The sequence below is a fragment of the Camelina sativa genome, chromosome 15 (assembly GCF_000633955.1).
Source record: "Camelina sativa cultivar DH55 chromosome 15, Cs, whole genome shotgun sequence".
Classification (NCBI taxonomy): Eukaryota; Viridiplantae; Streptophyta; class Magnoliopsida; order Brassicales; family Brassicaceae; genus Camelina; species Camelina sativa.
This window is the reverse complement of record NC_025699.1, coordinates 16,685,137-16,705,641: the sequence shown is the minus strand read 5'-3', so window position 1 is coordinate 16,705,641 and position 20,505 is coordinate 16,685,137. Positions and strand designations below refer to the sequence as shown.

General features: G+C 37.9%; 3 protein-coding genes across 5 annotated transcripts in view; all 3 read left to right on the top strand.

Moving 5' to 3' along the window:
* The window catches only part of LOC104746985 (probable serine incorporator), a 7,584-nt gene extending 2,614 nt beyond the window's left edge, over positions 1-4,970 (top strand). Inside the window, exons 1-12 of one of the 3 annotated variants that reach the window (XM_010468551.2) lie at positions 189-417; positions 1,029-1,450; positions 1,532-1,605; positions 1,714-1,873; positions 1,967-1,991; positions 2,079-2,168; positions 2,260-2,431; positions 2,567-2,640; positions 4,011-4,080; positions 4,169-4,392; positions 4,494-4,567; positions 4,663-4,970. In XM_010468551.2, the coding sequence (XP_010466853.1) occupies positions 1,240-1,450; positions 1,532-1,605; positions 1,714-1,873; positions 1,967-1,991; positions 2,079-2,168; positions 2,260-2,431; positions 2,567-2,640; positions 4,011-4,080; positions 4,169-4,392; positions 4,494-4,567; positions 4,663-4,724 (1,236 nt within the window). In that variant the 5' untranslated portion in view covers positions 189-417; positions 1,029-1,239 and the 3' untranslated portion in view covers positions 4,725-4,970. Of the gene's footprint in view, positions 1-188; positions 418-494; positions 897-1,028; positions 1,451-1,531; positions 1,606-1,713; positions 1,874-1,966; positions 1,992-2,078; positions 2,169-2,259; positions 2,432-2,566; positions 2,641-4,010; positions 4,081-4,168; positions 4,393-4,493; positions 4,568-4,662 lie in introns of those variants that run through there. The other 2 variants (XM_010468550.2, XM_010468549.2) reach the window with 2 other exon arrangements.
* Positions 2,662-4,003, top strand: LOC109129040 (putative G3BP-like protein). The gene has a single exon (XM_019236560.1). It carries the CDS (start codon positions 3,123-3,125, stop codon positions 3,585-3,587), a length of 465 nt encoding a protein of 154 aa, XP_019092105.1. The 5' UTR covers positions 2,662-3,122; the 3' UTR covers positions 3,588-4,003.
* Positions 6,185-7,141, top strand: LOC104748533. Its single transcript, XM_010470158.1, has one exon. It carries the CDS (start codon positions 6,185-6,187, stop codon positions 7,139-7,141), a length of 957 nt encoding a protein of 318 aa, XP_010468460.1.

Genomic DNA, 20,505 nt, shown 5'->3' with positions numbered 1-20,505 from the left:
TTTTTTTTTTTTTTTTTTTTGTGAGATGGGGGGGAATAGTCTAACAATTGTCACTTTTTTCTTCAACTCGTCTTAGTGCCTTAGTGGAGGTATGTGTCTCCACTCTATATTAAGTGGACCAATGAATCCCTAGAAAAGGGCATCTGATGTTGCTGCTTAGCATTACATTACCCATTCATATTCGTAAGATTCGTCTGCGCAATTTTGTATCCGTACCAACACGTTTCTCTTTCAAGTCTTTACAAATTGCATAGAATTCCGAATCCTTTATCTTTTTATAAGATCTAATTCGTTTTCGCTTTTTGATCTCTTAACCTTTTGTTTCCTTGTCAACTAAAGTTTTTTTTTCTTAGTGCTTCTTTGTTTATCCACGCCTCTCCATTATCATTAGGGCAAATTATAGTTACAACACAAAAGGTTCTTGCTTTTTTTCTGGATTAGTGTATAAATTTATATATCAGTTCCTGCCAAATCTTGACTTTGTGAATTTTAAGTCTTAAGAATCTTGACTGTCTTAAGATTTTGTAGCTTCCTTTTTTAAGTTTGGTTTGTTCTTTTGTCTTTTAGTCTTTATTATTCACATGGTTAAGGTTAAAAGTTGCAATCTCGGATTAAAATGAGCCATCTATTGTGGATTCTCGTTGACGCTTATAAAAGGTTGCTTTTTAAGTTTAAGCTAAAGAAGGGTAAAGGGTTACTTGCACTATACGTATTCTCTGTTTTTGTTCGGCTAAAACAGAAAACAAATGAGATAGCTTTCTGTTGAGAAACGGATTCTGTGTGTCTGTGTGATATTTTTTGAGAATAGACAACCGATGTTTCTCATGTAAAACATGAATTTTGTCCACTTCAAATCTACAAAATTGCAATCTCTTCACCGTTTCTAGAATAGATTTGTATGTGCTCCTCTTTTTGTTTTGATAACAGAATCAGATTCTTATCCTTTGCTTCGTTCTTCTATCTTCTTGTTCTGTTCTTGCCGACTCTGCTTTTGCAAATGCTTGAATTTTCATTGTTTACTTTCACAGGTTTTGATCTGAAGGACGAAAACTCTCGGACAAGGACAAGGACATAGACAGGGGAAGCTTGTCGATCGCCCTGTTTTGCCTTTTTTTTGGTTCTTGACGATTTCCATCTAAGAAACTGATTTCTGGTGCAAAATCCTCTGTGATGTGTTTCTTAAATCATTCGATCTTCTAATGTCATGAAGAGAAGAGAGTCTGGTAAGTTTAAAGAGTTATGGAGTCCGGTACAAGCGTTAGAAACAACAGTGGAAGCAGCAGAAACGATAGCTATGAAGCAATTAAGAATGGATCATGGTTTCATCAGTTCCGCAATGGTTGCAATCCCTGGATGGCTAGATATGTATATGGTCTGATCTTCCTCATCGCGAATCTACTAGCTTGGGCTGCCCGTGATTATGGTCGGCGTGCCTTACGAAAAGTGACAAGTATGTTCCCCTCTTGGATCATGTTTCAAATATAACTTACATCACTAGTTCGTTGTACTTATAAGTTTGATTATATTGCAGTATTCAAGAACTGTAAAGGCGGAGAAAACTGTTTGGGGACGGAAGGAGTCTTAAGGGTTAGCTTGGGATGTTTTGTATCCTTTTCTTGGTTCATTCGTTACATACTAATCTAACTACGTCAATGTTATATGTTTCATTAAGTCACTTAGAAATTGTTTTGACCTTGACCATTAAGTCATCAGTTGTTCTACTTCGTTATGTTTCTTTCAACTCTTGGCACGTCGAAAACGCATTCGTCAAGAGATAGATGGCATTCTGGATGGTGGTTTGCTAAGCTCATCTTGTGGCCTGCTTTAACCATCATTCCCTTCTTGCTTCCTTCTTCCATTATTAACCTTTACGGTTAGGCTTGATTAGAATATTACTCTTTAAATCCTCTTTCAAATTCAATTGGTACGACGACTAACGTCTTTTTTGTTTGGTTTGGTTTTGTAGGAGAGATTGCCCATTTTGGTGCAGGGTAAGATTTTATTTGATCAGTCCAACTTTACAATGAGTATATACTATATGAAAAATCCCAAATCTTATTGTTGTTATTTCTGTACAGGGTATTTCTCTTAATACAACTAATTAGTGTGATCAGTTTCATTCAATGGCTTAACGAATGCTATCAATCCCAAAAAGATACGGAAAAATGATTAGATTCTTTTGATACTAATTTACAAGAAATGTTTTTTTTTTTTTTTTCTAGTACTAATTAATCAAGCAAACACACTTTATGTTTGCAGCCGTGTCTATGTGATGATACTATCAACTTCCTCATACACAGTGTGCATAGTAGGAGTGATTATGATGTACGTCTGGTATGCACCTGATTCGTCATGCCTTCTCAATATATTCTTTATAACATGGACTTTGTTCCTTATCCAACTCATGACAAGCATAGCTCTTCATCCTAAAGTAAGTCTTTTTTTGTATCTAGTATTCTTATTCTTATAATGTGATTTGTGTTTTTACTTTGATTGTGATTGTGTTTTGTATCTATTATTATTATTATTATTATTATTGTTAATGTGATTTTGTCAACACCAATAGGTGAATGCTGGATACTTGACTCCAGCTCTAATGGGACTCTATGTTGTGTTTGTCTGCTGGTGCGCCATTCGAAGGTATGTTTATGTTTCATATCATATCTTTTATTTTAACAAGGTCTGGTTAGATCTTAAAGATATTATATCATCATTAGAATTATTTGATCTAATCTTATTTATTTATTTTTCTTCTACATTTTAATTATTCTTTATATATATGTTTGTGTTCCCAGTTTCTTCATTCATCGTGAGAAAAATATAAACCAAAATCATCTCAAAATATTAGTATATATCTATAATCAAGGATAATAATTTTATTGTTATCTCTATTTTTATTTATTGTGTGGTTTAGATAACTTCTCTAAAAGTTAGTATGGTTTAGGAATTAGGAGTTAGTACTAGTCGAGTATGATTAGGAGATTTAGTTGGTTTGGTGTCCTTAGCCACTATATATATATGGTGGAGAAGATAGGTCAAGAACCATTCATCATCATCATCTTCCTGCTTTGTTTCTAAGCTTCTATCGTCAGATCTCTCTCTCTCTCTCAGTTCCTGGAGATATGTCAGAGAACAAAACTTATGCAGAGAATCTTAGCAATGCCTTTGTGGAGCATTACTATTACATTCTTAACGAAGCACCTCGCTATCTTCATATTTTCTATAATGAACCCTGTCTGTTTAACCGTCGTGATCCTGTCTGTCTGTCTGTCAAGAAAACTTTCTGCACTAGGGAAGAAGTGAAAGATGAGTTTCTGGCTATGCGATACGAAGATTACACGGCTGAGATTGAGACTTCACTTGGTATACCATATCCTATGGAGGATGATCGTGTTATTGTGTTCGTCAATGGATACTTGACAAGGAAGAAAGATAACGTGAGGGGCAAGTTTACGCAAACGTTTCTCGTTGCTCAACAAGACGGTTTCAGTATCTTAAACGATATTTTCAGGTTCAAGGAGACGCATGTCCCAACCTTAAATCCGATTGCTCTTTCTCCTCACCAACCGGCAGCAACAGAGAACTAAGCTTTCCTTAGTGAGAAAGCTCCAAGCAAAGGGGACGATGATGATGAATTATGTGTTTCAGTTTTAGGGTTCTAGACTTACATATATGTGTTCTCCAAAGTTCGTTTTGGGTTGGGTTTCTAGGTTTAGGGATCCTAGGAAATTAGGAATCGAATCAAAAGATGTAGGTTCCTATGAACATAAGTTCATTTTCTAGTGTTTTCATAGTGATTTCTCTTTGTTTCAGCTGTTGGAAAAGTTTCAAAATTATAATCAGAAAAATTTATAACAGAATTTTTAAAGAAATTCCAACACATCTTTTTATTTTTTGAGCGTTTGTTCCACTTCTATTCAAGTTCTGCATTTGAACGTGAAAAAACTAGAAAAGTTAATTAGAAGCTTGCACAAGTAGTGGAGCTATAATTTTTCTTTGATGTTGTGCAGTGAACCAGTGGGAGAAAGTTGCAACAGAAAAGCAGCAGCTTCGAACAGAACAGACTGGCTTACCATCATTGTAAAGTTTTTTAACCTCTTAAGACTCTTTGTTTTTTAAATTTCACCCAAAAGTAAAAATTATACTGATTTTGAGTAACATTGTGCAGAGCTTTGTGGTTGCGCTACTTGCAATGGTTATCGCCACATTTTCAACAGGAATAGACTCACAATGTTTCCAGTTCAAGAAAACTGAGAGCGATCAAGAAGGAGAAGGAGAAGAGGAAGATGGTGTTCCATATGGATATGGATTCTTCCATTTTGTGTTTGCCACAGGAGCAATGTACTTCGCTATGCTACTCATCGGTTGGAACACTCATCACCCCATGAAAAAGTAATGTTTTTTCTCATTCTAGCTTTTGTGAGATTTTTGTAGTCTCAGCTTGAAGCTTGAGACATCAACTCATACTGTTTGTTTTTTTTTTCTGTATTTAGGTGGACGATTGACGTGGGATGGACGAGTACTTGGGTAAGGGTTGTGAACGAGTGGGTTGCGGTTGGCGTATACAGTAAGTCATGACAAAATCTTGAATGCTTTCATCCTTAAAAACTTTGAGATTGTGAAACAGTTTTGTAATGTTTTGTTGATGAAATTTTGTGATAGTTTGGATGTTGGTGTCTCCTCTCATACTAAAGAGTAGAAGACAAACGACAAGTGGGACATAAGCGAAAAATCGTTTATGGATCTCTTTTCTCCGCATGTGGGATGGATAGAACTAAACCGCCTTTTTCACCTACGACCAGGATGTATGTTTCGGTGGCAACTCAAATATGTTCTCATGGATTTGGTGGAAAATAGTATTAGCTAGAAGATTAGATTGGGGAATTGTTGGACGACAGCCAAATCTTTGTAAGTAGATTGTTCTAGGAAGGTGGATTACAAAAATAGTAATGATTATTATTTTGTCATCTCATATGTGACTTAAGGGTTTTAATTATCACAAAATTACACATGCATATGTCAAAATGTAAATCAAAGACAATAGAAAGCATGCAACATTTATAACAAAAAGTTCAAAGACTCTTTCATCATTCACCGAACAATATTCCAAAAAAAAAAGTAACAAAACAAACGTGAATCCTCACTATGAACGATGCCTTAATCCACCAAAAAAGACATCAAGAAACCCACTTTCACTCTTAACAAGACTTTTTACGGCCACAGTGTTACAAAAAATAACAATAAAACAAAGGTACTGATAAATAAGACCCCTGTTTTAAAAACCCCCACCTAGCACCGATTATGTCCCATAAAATTGCTAGGCCCACCCTCTTCGCCTCGATTAACGACTAATCCCTGCCTAGTATCGATTATCCGATTATGCATGTCTAGTCCGATTATTTTCTGCTTAATTCAGCTTAATTTTGTGTATACCAATTTTTTTTAAGAACCAAATAAAAATCAAACATAAATATTTTTGTTATTTAGGCATTTTAATTAAGAGATTATGATGTTTTACAATAACTAATGTATAACTTTTAACAAAAATCATAAAATTTTCTTTTAAAATGATGATTTTATGTGTTTACCATAATTTTAAAGACAATACTATAATTTTATATTTTAATTGATATTTTCCTTTTAACATAAACAGAATTATACATATATTTAGTACAATATATTTTTATTTTATTGTTAATTTAATAAAATAACCCTAAAACTAGTCCCTGATTAATCTCCATTTAATCTTCGATTTTCTCGCTAGGCGCTAGGCCCACCACAACCGCCCGACTAGCGCCTAGCGATTTCTAAAACAGGGGATAAGACTAATTAACCACCAGTAAGTTAATATTACAACGTACAACACAAGTTACAACAATGATAAAATAGCACCTTTTTAACAGTTCTGGTGAAGAAAAGTACATCCATGGAAAAGTAAAAGACATCGAGCTTTAAAACCCTAGACTGGATGGCCGGGAAAGGGAGTGTTGAGTTGGATCATCTTTCGTTTCAAAATTAATGAAAAGAAGATGACCACTGAGAAGAGAGAACAAATGAAGCTCTTGCGACCAAGTAAGTAACAAAAAAAAGTCAAAGAAGGCCATTTTGGGCATTAAGTACAATTCAACCAAAATTAGGTCTGAGTCTTGTTAATTATTAATATTAGCAGGAGAGACCACATATAATGGAAACAATCATCATACATGAGATCCTTCATTTTCTCCGGACACCGGAAGCTAAGAAATATTGTTCAATGGCGCTTAAAACGGACATGAGTAAAGCTTATGACCATATTGAATGGGGTTTCCTCCAAGCAGTCCTAAAAAAGCTTGGTTTTAGTGACAAATGGATATCCTGGATCCTTACTTGTGTTAGCTCGGTATCATATTCCTTCCTTATCAATGGGACACCGCAAGGCTTAGTTACTCCATCTCGCGGACTGCGTCAAGGAGAACCTCTCTCCTCATATCTCTTCATTCTCTGTACCGAGGTCCTCTCCGGTTTATGCGTCCAGGCTCAAAACCAAGGTTTACTCCCCGACATCAAAGTCTGTAGAGCAAGTCCCTCGATTAACCACCTTCTAATTGTGGACGATACCATGTTCTTTTGCAAATCAAATGATGTGTGCTGCAGAAACCTGTTAAAGATTTTGAATACGTACGAAAAGGCTTTGGGGCAATGCATTAACCTCAATAAGTCTACAATTACCTTCTCCTCAAAGACGTCAGCTCACACCAAGGTCCGTGTTAGGTCTACTCTTAATAATTCACAAGAGGGAGGCTTCGAAAATTATCTAGGGCTCCCAGAGAACTTTGGTCACAAGAAAACAAGTGCTCTCAGCTGGTCCTCTCGATGTTTATCTGGAGCAGGAAAACAAGTACTCCTCCAAACCGTGCTCACTGCCCTCCATGTTTATTCTATGTCCTGCTTTAAGCTCCCTGTCTTGCTTTGGAAACAAATTCAATCCGTCTTTACCCATTTCTGGTGGGATGACAAACCTGATAAGAAGAAAATGTGCTGGGTGGCGTGGGATTCTCTTATAGAATCCAAATATGCAGGAGGCTTAGGTTTTCGTGATGTGGAACAGTTTAACGATGCCCTACTTGCCAAAATAGGATGGAGGTTAATCAAAGAAACATAGTCACTGTTAGCTTATGCTTACAGAAGAAAAAATGAATTAAAGAAGAAAAAATGTTTCCAAAAATCTAATATTTCTACCTTATTGTACCTAAAAGACTAGAGTTAATGCATTATGCATCTAATTTTCCTTTTTTTTTTTGTCAAACTAGCTATTTCAATTAATAATTCATGTGGTACAAACCGGGAGGGAGAGTAGAGCCGATTTAGCTACCTCATCGGCTCTTCTATTGTTTTCTCTCTTGACAAAATGAAAGTTACAGACATCGAAATCTAAAGACAAAAACAGGATGTCATGATGAATCCCGTAGAGTTCCTTTGAGAAGGGCTCTGAGTTGAATGCTTTTATCAGCTGTTGCGAATCTGAAGCAAAAAAATGTTTTTGATCCCGAGATCTAGGGCGTGTTGGATAGCAGAGAAGAGAGCCAGGGCTTCTGCCAAAAGAGGGGAGCTCACGTTTTTTTGCCACTGATTGGCCTTGTTTCTCCGGATTCGAAAGACAGTCGAAGAAGATCCAACCCAATCCCGTTTCAAGCGAATCTGCTCGCCACGCTGCATCAGAGAAACATTGGATCGTGTCTGATCTGCGAACTGGATTTGGATATATCTGCTTTTGAGTAGAGGTCTGCGGAGGTAGATCTTGGGCTAACTGCCATTCACGCGCATGTTGAATGGTGATGTTTATGGTTTCCGATCCGCTTAGCGATTTCTATTCAAAGATATTTTTGTTCCTGGTGGTCCAAAGTCTCCACAAGATCCACGGTAAGAGTGGTCCTTGGTTTATTCTCGTCAGGGGTAAACACAACAGTTTGTTAGTTGCTTCAATCCCTTGTCGCATATTAGTAAGCAGATCTAAGTTTGGTGAATCTTTGAATGGTACCAGGTTCCACACTTGTATGGCAAAAGGACAGTTGAAGAATAGATGAAGGCATGATTCCTGATCGTTGCAGTGGGGGCAACGAGCCTCTGGATTAATATTTTGTTCCTGGAGATTGTTCTTGATGGGCAGAGCATTGTTTAGGCCTTTCCAGAGAAGGAATTTAACTTTTGGGGAGCATCGTAAGTCCCACACGCCATTGAGCCAATTAAAATCCCTTAGAGTCACATCCGGAGTGGATTGGCGTCTGGTTTCGTTGGAGGCCTCATGATAACCTGATTTGGCAGTGTACTCGCCTGACTTTGTAGCCAACCAGAGGTAACGATCCGGGGAATTTAATTTACTAGGCCTAAGGAGAAGGATTGCATCTTCATAATGAGGTATGGTTTGTCGAACCTTCTCATGATCCCAATTCTTCGAGACAGGGCAGATAAGGTGCTGAACTCGCATATGTTGTGATTCTCTTGGTGGTGGGCCCATAGGTGTCACTGGTGAAGTCAGGGAGATCCAAGGATCAGACAAAACAGAAGTATTCGCTCCCGAACAATTGGCTTTACCCAAGTTTGACTTGAGGAGGTCTCTCCCGATGAAAATTCCCCTCCAGCCGTGGGAAGCTGTTGAGACAACTGGACAAGTGAGGAAATTAGAGGACTTGCAGTATTTACCCAGTAGGGTTCTTGCTAATAGAGACTCTGGTTTATTCAGGATCCTCCAGCTCACTTTTACGAGAAGGGCATTGTTAAAGTTGGTAATGTCTTTAAACCCTAGTCCCCCATCTCTCTTTGATTTTGTCAACTTAGACCAAGCGATCCATGACATTTTCTTTTTGCCATCAGAGGAGTCCCACCAGAAACGAGTCAGGGCGGATTAAATTCTTTTACATAAAGAATTAGGCAGCTTAAAGAAGGACATGGTATAGGTGGACATAGCCGAGAGGACAGATTTGAGCATGGTGGTCTTGCCGGCTGAGGAGAGACATTTGGAGGAAAAGCTTCGGGAACGTTGCCTGATACGGTCTATTATTTGGTTAAACAGATCCCTTTTCTTCCTTCCAAACATCTCAGGTAATCCTAGGAATTTCCCTAAACCTCCCACCTTTTGAATACCTAGAATTCGTTGTGCCTCCGCTTTTGATTCCTCCCCTATTTTGGAGGAGAAAGTGAATGCAAAATTTGCCTTATTAATCATTTGTCCGGATGCATTCTCATATTTCTGGAGAATATTAAGAAGGGTTGCACAGCTTCGAGCATCTGATTGACAGAAAAACATAGTGTCATCTGCAAAAAGGAGGTTGTTGATTCTAGGGCACCCTAGTGCTATCCTGACTCCAGGGAGTCGCCCATCCTATTGTGCTCTAAGGCAGAGGCCTGAAAGGACCTCACTGCAGAGAATGAACAGGTAAGGGGATAACGGGTCACCCTGGTGGATACCTCTTTGAGGTTGGACCAAACCTTGTTCCGCTCCATTCAAGAGGAAATAGTAAGAGACTGTTGAGACATATTGCATAATCCACCTTATCCACTTTTGATGGAAACCCATATCTTGCATAACCGTTTCAAGGAAGTCCCATTCTAGCCGATCGTAGGCTTTACTCATATCAGTTTTTACAGCCATATATAATCTTTTTGTGGCTGCTGAGGTCTTTAGATAATGAAGGACCTCATGTGTAATCAGAACATTGTCTAAAATTGCTCTATTTGGGACGAAAACTGATTGGTTCTCAGAGATTATGTTTTGCAGGATTGGTTGGAGTCTTCTAGATAGCAGTTTGGAGATAATCTTGTAGAAGACGGTGCACAGGGCAATTGGTCGGCAATCCGCCATTTTCTGAGGACTTTGGATTTTTGGGATAAGTCCGATGTGGGTCTTATTTATGGACAATTGTAGGTTGGTAGAGGAGAAGAATGATTGGACCTCAAGAGTGATATTCGCTCCCACCGTATCCCAGTTGGTTTAAAAGAAACTTGCAGAGAAACCATCAGGCCCCGGGGCTTTGGCATTATTAATGGAAGAGATTTCCCCTTGGTTCAGAGTTGTTCTTGTCATTGCCACCTCTAATCGCCCTTTAAGGTCTTCAATCAGTTGTCGGTTGTTGAGGTAATGAGCTTTGGACCATAGGATGATCTCTGTTTGACAACACCTGATCTTTTCTTCCACTTCTTCATGATCATCAACTCTCCAGGCTTCTTGGATAAGTTAGTTACTTCTGAATTTTCCTTGAGCCTGCGATCATATCTAAAGATACCTTTCTTCCTTCTCTTGGTTATGCATCTAATTGTCCATATATGTTTTTTTGGTGGAACAAAGGAGACGAATCTCCTATAAATAATTAAGAAACAAAACAAAATTACAAACTAATGTTCCACGGAAAAACAGTTCCTCGAATATCATCCTTAACAAGTGAAGCCATTTCCAATGGTGCATTCTAAAAAACATGTAAATCTAATGGAATCGTAAACGCATAGTTTACCAACCCATACACTATTCATTAAATTCAACACAAATGAACAGAAGATTCAAAATCCACTCAAATCCTTACAAACATATACGAGAGAATCATAAATATCACAAAGTTATATGTAACCAATATTTGAAGCCAAAAACGGGTTTGATTGGTAACTGTTTTTAAAAGCTTTACAATATATAGTTTTAATATTTACCAATCACAAAAACTTTACCAAAAGCTTTATTAAAAATTTTACTCTCAGTTTTTTCATACAACTTTTATGTACAGCTTTTTTTACAGTTTTACACTATTCACTAAAAGCTTACAGTTCCAACTTACGGCTTTTTGTACAGCTTTCTATACGTTATCAATCGGATCCAATATCTAATAAACCGATTGTAATGTTAAAACTAGGACGGGTTAGAGCTTTGTACATTTTTAATTCTCAAAAATCGTGAAGCCAGAAAATCTTTGGGTTTTTTTTTAATATCTAAAGTAACATAGAGATGTGTTTGTTTCTCTACCTATGATCTAACTTTGTTATTTGCAAATTGCAACGTGTAGAATAAACTTCAAATTGTGCCATATCATTTAGTATAGATGGATTTACTTCTAGTAATTTTCTCCGATATGGTCAAATTAATGTTCGATAAATTAGAAACCAACAAAGGGGTCGGGGCGGTGGATGCATCTTGAAGTTCTTAAACGTTCCTCAAATTCGACCACACACACAGTACCAGACAAAGCCAAATAAGGCTGCAGGTTTCCCATGTTATTACGTTCTTGTTTCCTTTTTAGTACTAAAATAACGAATTACAAGAGAATGTCGCATAATATCCAATATATTAATAGAAAAACACTCTCACAAAAAAAGACTGAGGTGTCGCGCTCACAGAATTCATGTATATTTTTAATAAATGCTCTTACGTCTAATTGTTATTTATATAAATATGCCACTGAAATATTATGAGCTAATGTTTTTTTCTATTAGTTTTTAAAAATGAAAGATTTAATCAATTATTAGATCTGAAAATATATTTAATTATCATTTTCATAACCTATTTACTTATTAAAAGTAAATTACATTTCAGAAACAAAAAAAATATTATTTATTTATTTATCACTTTTATCATTTTCTCATTGCATTTTTAAACTTAGGATTAGTTTAAATTAAATCAATTAGTTTAAAAATATTGTTTTTATTATGAACTATATTATAAGCTTGGAGGTAACAAGTACTTTATTATGAGGAGAATCAAAAGGAGAAGAGATCTAGAAGATGAGTGTATGGATTTGAGAGAGAAAAACTTGAGAGAAACTTAGAGAGATAATAAGACTTCTCACTATATATTTTTCTCTTCTACATAACTCCTATTTATAGAAGGAGGAGACAAAGACAAGCATAGAGAGGTTGGTGACAAGTGGTGAGTCAAGTAAACAAGTGTCACATGCATTGCATGAGGAGGGACACTTGTTGTGATGGATTGCATGAAGGAGGGACACTTGTGGTGATGTATACTCACACAATTTTATAACATTCTCCCTTAAGTATCCATCACCAGTGATGAGTTATATACTGCCTCATTAAAAACTTCATCATGGAAAAACCCAAATAGGATAAAAACCATGACAAGGGAAAAAGAGTACAGTAGTGTAAACTCCCCGTCAAAAAAACTTCACAGATCTCGTAGATGCCACATTCCAATACTATGAATATGCTTTCTCAATGTTGAAGTAGGAAATGCTTTTGTAAATATGCTTCGTAGTTTTCAACGAATAGTGATGCAATCTCCACCTGGAACATACGAGTCTTGTTCTCTTCATCATTGACATTCTCATTTGAGGTCGATCTTTTGTGTGTTATTTGCTGCCTCGTTAAAAACCTTGTCATGGAAAACCCAGTGGGATAAAAACCATGATAAGGGAAAAAGAGTGCAGCCATGCGAATCATCATATTCTCCCCCTGAAAGTATCATCTTCAATAGATGCATTTTGATCTGAATGAAGTAGCAGGAAGCACCTTTGTAAGTACATCTGCTACATTGTTACTTGAGCTGATGTACTGGCTATCAACTTCCTTATTCTTATCAAATTATTGGCCGTAAGAGAGGAATATGTCTTGTTTTGTTGCTCTTGGTGTGACTTCCTTTGAATTGGGCGACATATGCAATAGAGTCTTCAAACAGTGTTGTTGGCTTTGGTGACTATCTTGGTTGCTTCCTGCTAATGGGTCTCAACAAGCATTAACTAGTTGATGTCGATCAAACCCTCTGTTTGAAGTTCTTTGTCAATATGTTACGAGGCTTCAGTCTTAGGCGGGTAACTATTGGTTGATGTTCGAACATCATCTGAGCCATTAGGGATTCTTGATATGGCATATGAAGCACAACTATTTGGCATGACTCGAAGAAGCGATGGCCAAAGTATCACTGAAACATCGTGAAGTTGTTGTTTTGCGATATATCTTTGTATTGATCCGATATAAATCTTCTATCTGCAAAACCAACTAAACCAAACTTGGGGGTTCAAAAATATAATAAACCCAAGTTAATCATACATTTGTAATAGAATATATGTTTTAACTCATCTCAAAATCTACTCATAGAGAATGAGTTATATGCTGCAAAGAGATTAGTAGAAAATGCTATGCACAATTCATAAAATATATAAATGCTCGTCAGCATTTATATATGATTTTATATGACTATATATATATTTTTTTTTACTTCTATTAGAAGTGATTATTATAACATCTATTTCGAAATATGTTTCCAAGATCTTTTTTTTTTTCAAACCTTTAAGGGTTTTGATGATCATCAATGAGTTCTCGAGAACATAATTATGATATCATATATCTTTCGGGATTAGCTCTTCAAGCATCCCATGAGGCATACTTCAAGTCATTCATATAGCATTCATTTTGTTTTGATAACGTATTTTAACAAAACATGGCGCGACACACCATTTTGTTATAAATCATTATACCTTTTTGATGCTTGGACCACTAGTCCAAAAGTTACTTGTCTTTCATATGAGTTTAATATATACTTGATTACCTCTTTATTGGCCAAAATATATCTCTATATGCTCACAGAGCAGAGATTTATGATCCTCATTAATCACATTGCGCGATATAATATTTTTATTGTCGACATTATGCATTCTGTTCCATATTTCTCGTAATGACATGGTTAATCAAGATCTCCTTAATCATTTTTATATAAATGATTTTATACAGGTACCTGATTTCATTATTAACCATATCAATAGGTTTCTCTACTCCTCTAGAGAAGTATCTTGCTCCTCTTTATGATTCTATGTGCTCCTCTTTAAGAGTCTATTAGCTCTTCTTAAAGAGTCTATCTACTCTTCTTTAGGAGTTCATTTGCTTCTCTTTTGAGAGTATAATCTTCTTTTTAGTTTGCTCATTTTTCTTTTCAAAGATTTTATCTATCTTAGGAACCAAAGTAGTCTATCATGTTTCTTATGTATCATAGACTTAGTATGTCATCCGTCAGAGACATATTTTATTGGAGCATTTCTAACTGGGATGTGAGATTTCTCAGAACTACAAGTTCATATTCATTTATGTGAGGATCAATAATTATATGAAATCTCATCCATCCGTTTTTTTGATTTTGATTTGCAATATATATTTTGAATAGTGATCTGTTGAACTTTTAAACTTTCAAGTTCATATTCATTAGATTCATTTGTTCAAAGATCCAAAGCTATTTGATGATTCTCCCATGATGAAGGGGAACTTTTATCATCCAACTTGATGATATGCAAATCTTGCAATACGCACATCTCTCATAAGATGGCTCTATATTATTAGAGCGGAGACTCATCTCCCGCATCTATATATTTCATCCTCTTTGGATGATACTTTTATGCGGTATAAAGGAGAATTTACAATATATATCACATACCCATAATATTCAAAATGAGAAATATTTAATCTCCAACCATGAATATATAACATGGGATAAATTTTTCTTACGAACCGTTGGCCTCATATATAATATATTTTACATGCAAAGTTGCATGTTCCATGTAAAAACATAGAGACTACATCACCATGAATCGTTTTGCAATCTCTTGGAGTTGCACTATGAACGATTCATTATAGCTTATTTTGAGAGTGAACATCATGGATGTTATACTTTATCACATGTGACATATATGTGATAAATTATGGGATATGACTTCACCAAAGTTATATCGCTATGGGTGTCAAATTCACCAAAGTTTATCAACTTATTGTCAATTTGGGATTCTTTAATTCTCCTCCTCGAGATGATAACTCTTGGAGTTCATTCATCTCGTATTGAATCCCACTTAAGGATTAACAACATACCAATTTCGGTCATGTGTATTATCTTAGATCCTTATAAGGATGTGGGTCTAGTATCATCCCCTCTCAAGATGATGACTTTTCATGACTATTAATCTTGCACCGAATCTTACTTTTAGATCGGTTGTATTCGAGGTTTAATATAGGGAGTAGAAAAGAAATAAACCATCATATATATAAAATGAGCTTGTTAAACTGAAAGAATGGTGATTGGACCAACATTATATGATTCTAGAGGCATAGCCTATCACAAAGTTAAGGAGGAGGTATACAACATCGACTCCATAAATAATAAATAGAATTTTAAAATTAATTTTAATAAACTGATACGAATATAATATAAATTATATTACCTCAGAAAATGTGAATGGAGGCATGCAATGCTTGAATAAGCTTCTTTTTCTTTTCATAAATTTCAATGATATTTAATATCATTTATAGATCATGATGGATTGATTAGTTATGCTATGCTTAAAGCAAGCATTAGTAAATTTCATATTTTACGAGTATTTTGCCATCTTTGTTTTTGCATGATACAATTATATATACATGCGTGTCTCCAATATGGTCGAACATGCGATACCATGTTTATTTATTGTCTAAATATAATAATTTTATGCAGACAAAATGTCTTTGAAACTCCATGAGTTTATTTGAGACTTTAGAGAACACAAGACATCGATAATTATGAATCTGATGTCTTTGGAAGTCGAGAGACTAACTCATCTAGACCTTCCAATTATTTTTTGCACTGTCTAAAATATATTGACATGTGCTTAATATATTCTCATAAGAGAAATATATTTTTGATTATAAATACATTTCATTGTCTTTAAATCTTATATAACACATATAATTATTTTTTACGAATAAGTAAAATTAATAAACAAACATATAAATTCAGAAAATAAAATTAAGAGCTATAGCCTTATATATAAGAATTTAATAGACATAATTTTTCTTTGATCATAGAGTAGGCAGAGCCTATCATATATAATGATCAATCCAGAAAAGACAAAGCTTTTTATTTGATCATTACTGAGGCAGAACCTCTATATGTATAACGATCAGTCCGGAAATGACATAGCCTTATATTTGATCGTATAGAAGGCAAAACCGATCTTTCCGGAAAGGACATAACCTTTTATTAGATCGTGATGGAAGGACGAAGCCTACTATATCAAATAATCAATTCAAATATTATATAGCTTTATATATGATCGTAAAGGAGGCAAAGCCTACCATATATAACGATCTGTCTATCTGGAAAAGACATAGCTTTTATTTGATCGTGAAGGAGGCAGAGCCTACCATATATCTAACGATCTATCCGGATATGATTTAGCTATAGATTTGATCGTAAAGGAGGGAATGCCTACAACTGAAAGGACCGAGCTTTTTTTTTAATAATAAATAATAATAATAATATAATAAGTAAACTACAACTAGTGGTCCCATATCCACTAGCCACCTAATCACAATCGCAACCAACAACAGAATAACAATACCAATAAATATCCAATAATAACCAATATTACAACATAAACCATATCCAATAACCAATCATCAAAATACATGAAACCAGCAACCTAGCAATGTTTCTAATGACTCAACTCTAGCAACCTAGCAATGCCAGACAACATCCAATCGAGTCCCTAGAACATCCTCCTCTTCATTGCCTTGATTCCACGATCACACTTTGCCTTTACCTGCACCAAAAACACATATTGCAATGCATGAGTATTTTATAAACACTCAGTAAGGCAATCCTCTCATCTACTAGGCTATACACACAAGCAATAGAGTCATCTCTAACCATCAAACAACAATCAACAATCAACAATAACAAACCAGGACTCTGCATCGACCGACACCAACATGCATCGATCGATACCACATGGGGATGCATTGACCGACACGGAAGCTGCATCGACCGATGCAAGTTACACATGCATCGACCGATGAAAGTTACACATGCATCGACCGACACCCAATCTGCATCGACCGACGCATGCTCGACATAACACGAAAACCCTAGAGTTTTACGCGCCGTCCTCGCAATTGCATCGACCGACGCAAGATATGCATCGAGCGATGCAATGCCGAGCATCGTGTTTTCCCCAAAGCTTCCCGCCGGATCTTCGTTCCTACAACCACAAAACTCGATCCCAAGCCACAAGAAAGCTTCCTAACGTCCAAAGTAACGATCTAACAAGTCTAACATCACACAACAAGCAGATTAAAGAGTTTTCTAGCTTAGATAAGCCATGGTCCTGCACTTACCTTTGCCAAGACGAATCTGAACCTCAAGCAAGCAAAAAAACACTTCCAGGAAGCTTCTACAACGATCCCAGCTACAGATCTCTACAAGAACAGCCTCAAATCTCCGGAAATCACCAAAAACACTTAAGAACCTTTTCTCTCTTTCGTTTTCTCTCAAAAACGGCCAAATCCGTCGAATGAGACCAAAAACACGACTTAAGGGTTTCCTTCTCCCTTTGCCCAAAACGCAGCATTTAACTTAAGTCAAAACGCAGAAACTTGAACCTGCATCGACCGATGCAACATCTGCATCGACCGATGAAATCTCCAAACCAGGATTTCGGTTTACGGATGTTACAATTCTCCCCCACCAATCTAGATTCTTCCTCGAATCTCGAACAACCATCAGCCAAGGACTCCCGTGCAACTGTCTCCATGGCCGACACTCCTCCGACCGATCTACAGAAGGTCACCTCTAGGCGATAGACTCACGCTCCAGGCGTTATTTACTCTCGACTTTTGGACTTTCCTTTACTCATAGGCCTAAGCCTTGAGTTTTTATTGGCTCCTCATCAGACCTAAGTCTGCATGCCAAATGTTGGCTCCTCATCGGGCCTAAGCCCGCATGCCATAATATATAAGGAAAAATCCAACTCGTCTCTCGGGTTGCCACCCTACAGCGCGCCCCCGGATCGTTATCCAAAGTCAATATACCAACTATATTCCCAAGCCGCAAAGTCTCAAAATATGGCAGTACCAGGAGAACCTAAGTCCCCCAAGACTCGCGAGCAAACAATTCTGAACACGTCTGAGTCCTATCCCTATCCAGGTTTCTTTCCCGTGGCTCGCGTAAAACATCTCAATGTCCTACCAACCACATATCCCCTCACTGGAATACCTCATGACCACACAAGGATCATATACATGCCACAAGGGCCGCCACAAAGGCCACACAAATGTCCTAAACATGACCGCCACCAAGGCCAAACAAATGTTCTAAACAGGACCACCACCAAGGCCACTCGTCCCGAAGGACCGTCACAAAAACCATCTGCCCCAAAGGACCGCCTAAACAGGCACTCTGGCTAAACAGTCCACCACAAAGGACACAATTTTGGCTAAACAGCCCGCCACAAAGGCCACACAATGGCTAAACAGCCCACCACAAAGGCCACACACGGCTAAACAGCCCGCCACAAAGGCCACACAATGTCTAAAAATACCGCCACACACGGGCACACTGACTCGAAAGTCCGCCGCTAAGGCCACACAAGCCCCTCCAAGGCTCTTCACCGCTAAAATGGACAAATTCTAACTCCCGTAAAATTTTCCATATTTAGCACTTTCTATTTTTGGAAACTTTCCACTTTTGGAAACTTCTATTTCATGAAACTTTCCTCCAAAAACCCCACCTCATGGAAACTTGTACCCCGAGCACCACCTCATCTTGTTACTAAGTCACACAACCAACCACCCCAAGCGACCGAGTAAAACAAGAGAGATGGGCTGGAATACTCCATTCCCGCTCCAGCCACGGATTACAGATGGGACCAATCTAGACAGGTTCAAGTCACGACTTGCTTCTCATACCACTTCTTAAACCTTTCCTTCATCTTCGCCTCAGGCTCCCAAGTCTGCTCCTCAACACCATCACAGTCCCACATGACTCTCATCAAAGGAATCTTCTTCTTCCGAAGTTCCTTGATCCTCCTCTCGAGAACCCTCACTGGTCTCGTCTCCAATGTCATGTTAGGCTGAAAAATCTTAGGAATCTTAGCCAACACCTGCTCCCCCTCACGGAGACACTTCCGCAACATAGAAATGTGGAACACCTTGTGGAACACACGCATAACCTCAGACAACTCCAGCCTATATGCTACCGGTCCCACCCGTTCAATCACTCTGAACGGATCCATGTACCTCGGACTCAACTTAGTCTCTGACAATGAACTGTTCGGACCCCGCAACATGGCCATCTGGAGATACACTCTGTCCCCTACCTAAAACTCAAGATCTCTCCTCCTCCTATCAGCATAACTCCTCTGCCTATCCTGAGCCTCCTTCATGTTCAGCTAAAGAACCCGAATCTTCTTTGAGGTCTCCTGAACAAAACTAGCACCAAACATGCTCCTCTCCCCCACCTGAGTCCAGCATAACAGTGTACGATATGGTCTCCCATACAAAGCCTCATAAGGAGCCTTCTTAATACTCGCCTGATAACTGTTGTTGTAATCAAACTCTACCAGGTTCAGATGATCTGCCCAATGGCCACCCCAATCCAACACACACATCCTCAGCAAATCCTTGAGCGTCTGGATCGTCCTCTCAGACTGTCCATCTATCTGGGGATGATAAGTTGTACTCATATGTACCTTAGTGCCCATCTATGCCTGAAATGCCTTCCAGAACACCGAAGTGAACTTAGAATCCCTGTCAGACACAATGCTCGCTGGCACCCCATGCAATCTGACTATCTCTCTCACATACTTCTTAGCCAAGACCGCTGCTCCATCAGTCTTCTTAATGGCTAGAAAATGTGCTGACTTAGTCAACCGGTCCACAATGACCCAAATAGCATCAAAGGTCCGTGACACTGGCAATCCTACCACAAAATCCATAGTGATCATATCCCACTTCCACTCAGGAATGGGTAGACTCTTCAGTAAACCGCCAGGAACCTGATGCTCAGCCTTCACTAGCTGACACACATCGCACCTCGAGACCCAACTAGCTACATCCTTCTTCATCCCAACCCAGTGATAGTACCTCTTGAAATCACGGTACTCTTAGTCGCTCCTGGATGAATAGAAAACCTGCTCGCATGAGCCTCTCTCAGGATCTTCTGTCTCAACTCCTCATCCTTGGGCACACAAATCCGACCGTGCACCAAGATAGTCCCATTATCTGAGACCTGATACTATGAATCCACATCCTTTGAGGCATTCACCAGCCCCAAATCTTTCTCCTGAGCCAACCGCACCCCACTCAGAAGATCTGTTCTATCAACTGCTTCCAAACCCAACGGTTTCTGTGAAACAACACACAAGCTCAAAGCACTGATCTCTCCTACCAGAGACTCCATCTCTTGCTCCTGAGCTGAAGCTACCCTCTTCCGACTCAGAGCATCTGCAATCGTGTTAGCCTTACCAGGGTGATAGGCTATCTCCAAATCATAATCTGCCACAAGCTCCATCCACCGCCTCTGTCTCTTATGATCTGTAAACACATGTACCTTTGCACCATAAAGATATGATCTTCAAATCTTCAGGGCAAAAACTAAAGCAGCCATATCCAAATCATGAGTAGGATAGTTGCCCTCATGCTTCCGCAACTGCCGCGAAGCATAGGCAATCACCTTCCCATGTTGCATCAGCACACACCCCAAACCAACTCTAGATGCATCAGTATAAACCACATAGGATTCTT

Excerpts from the sequence above, each read along its gene's own strand:
- LOC109129040 (XM_019236560.1), top strand. The coding sequence starts at position 3,123 with ATGTCAGAGAACAAAACTTATGCAGAGAATCTTAGCAATGCCTTTGTG.
- LOC104748533 (XM_010470158.1), top strand. The coding sequence starts at position 6,185 with ATGGAAACAATCATCATACATGAGATCCTTCATTTTCTCCGGACACCG.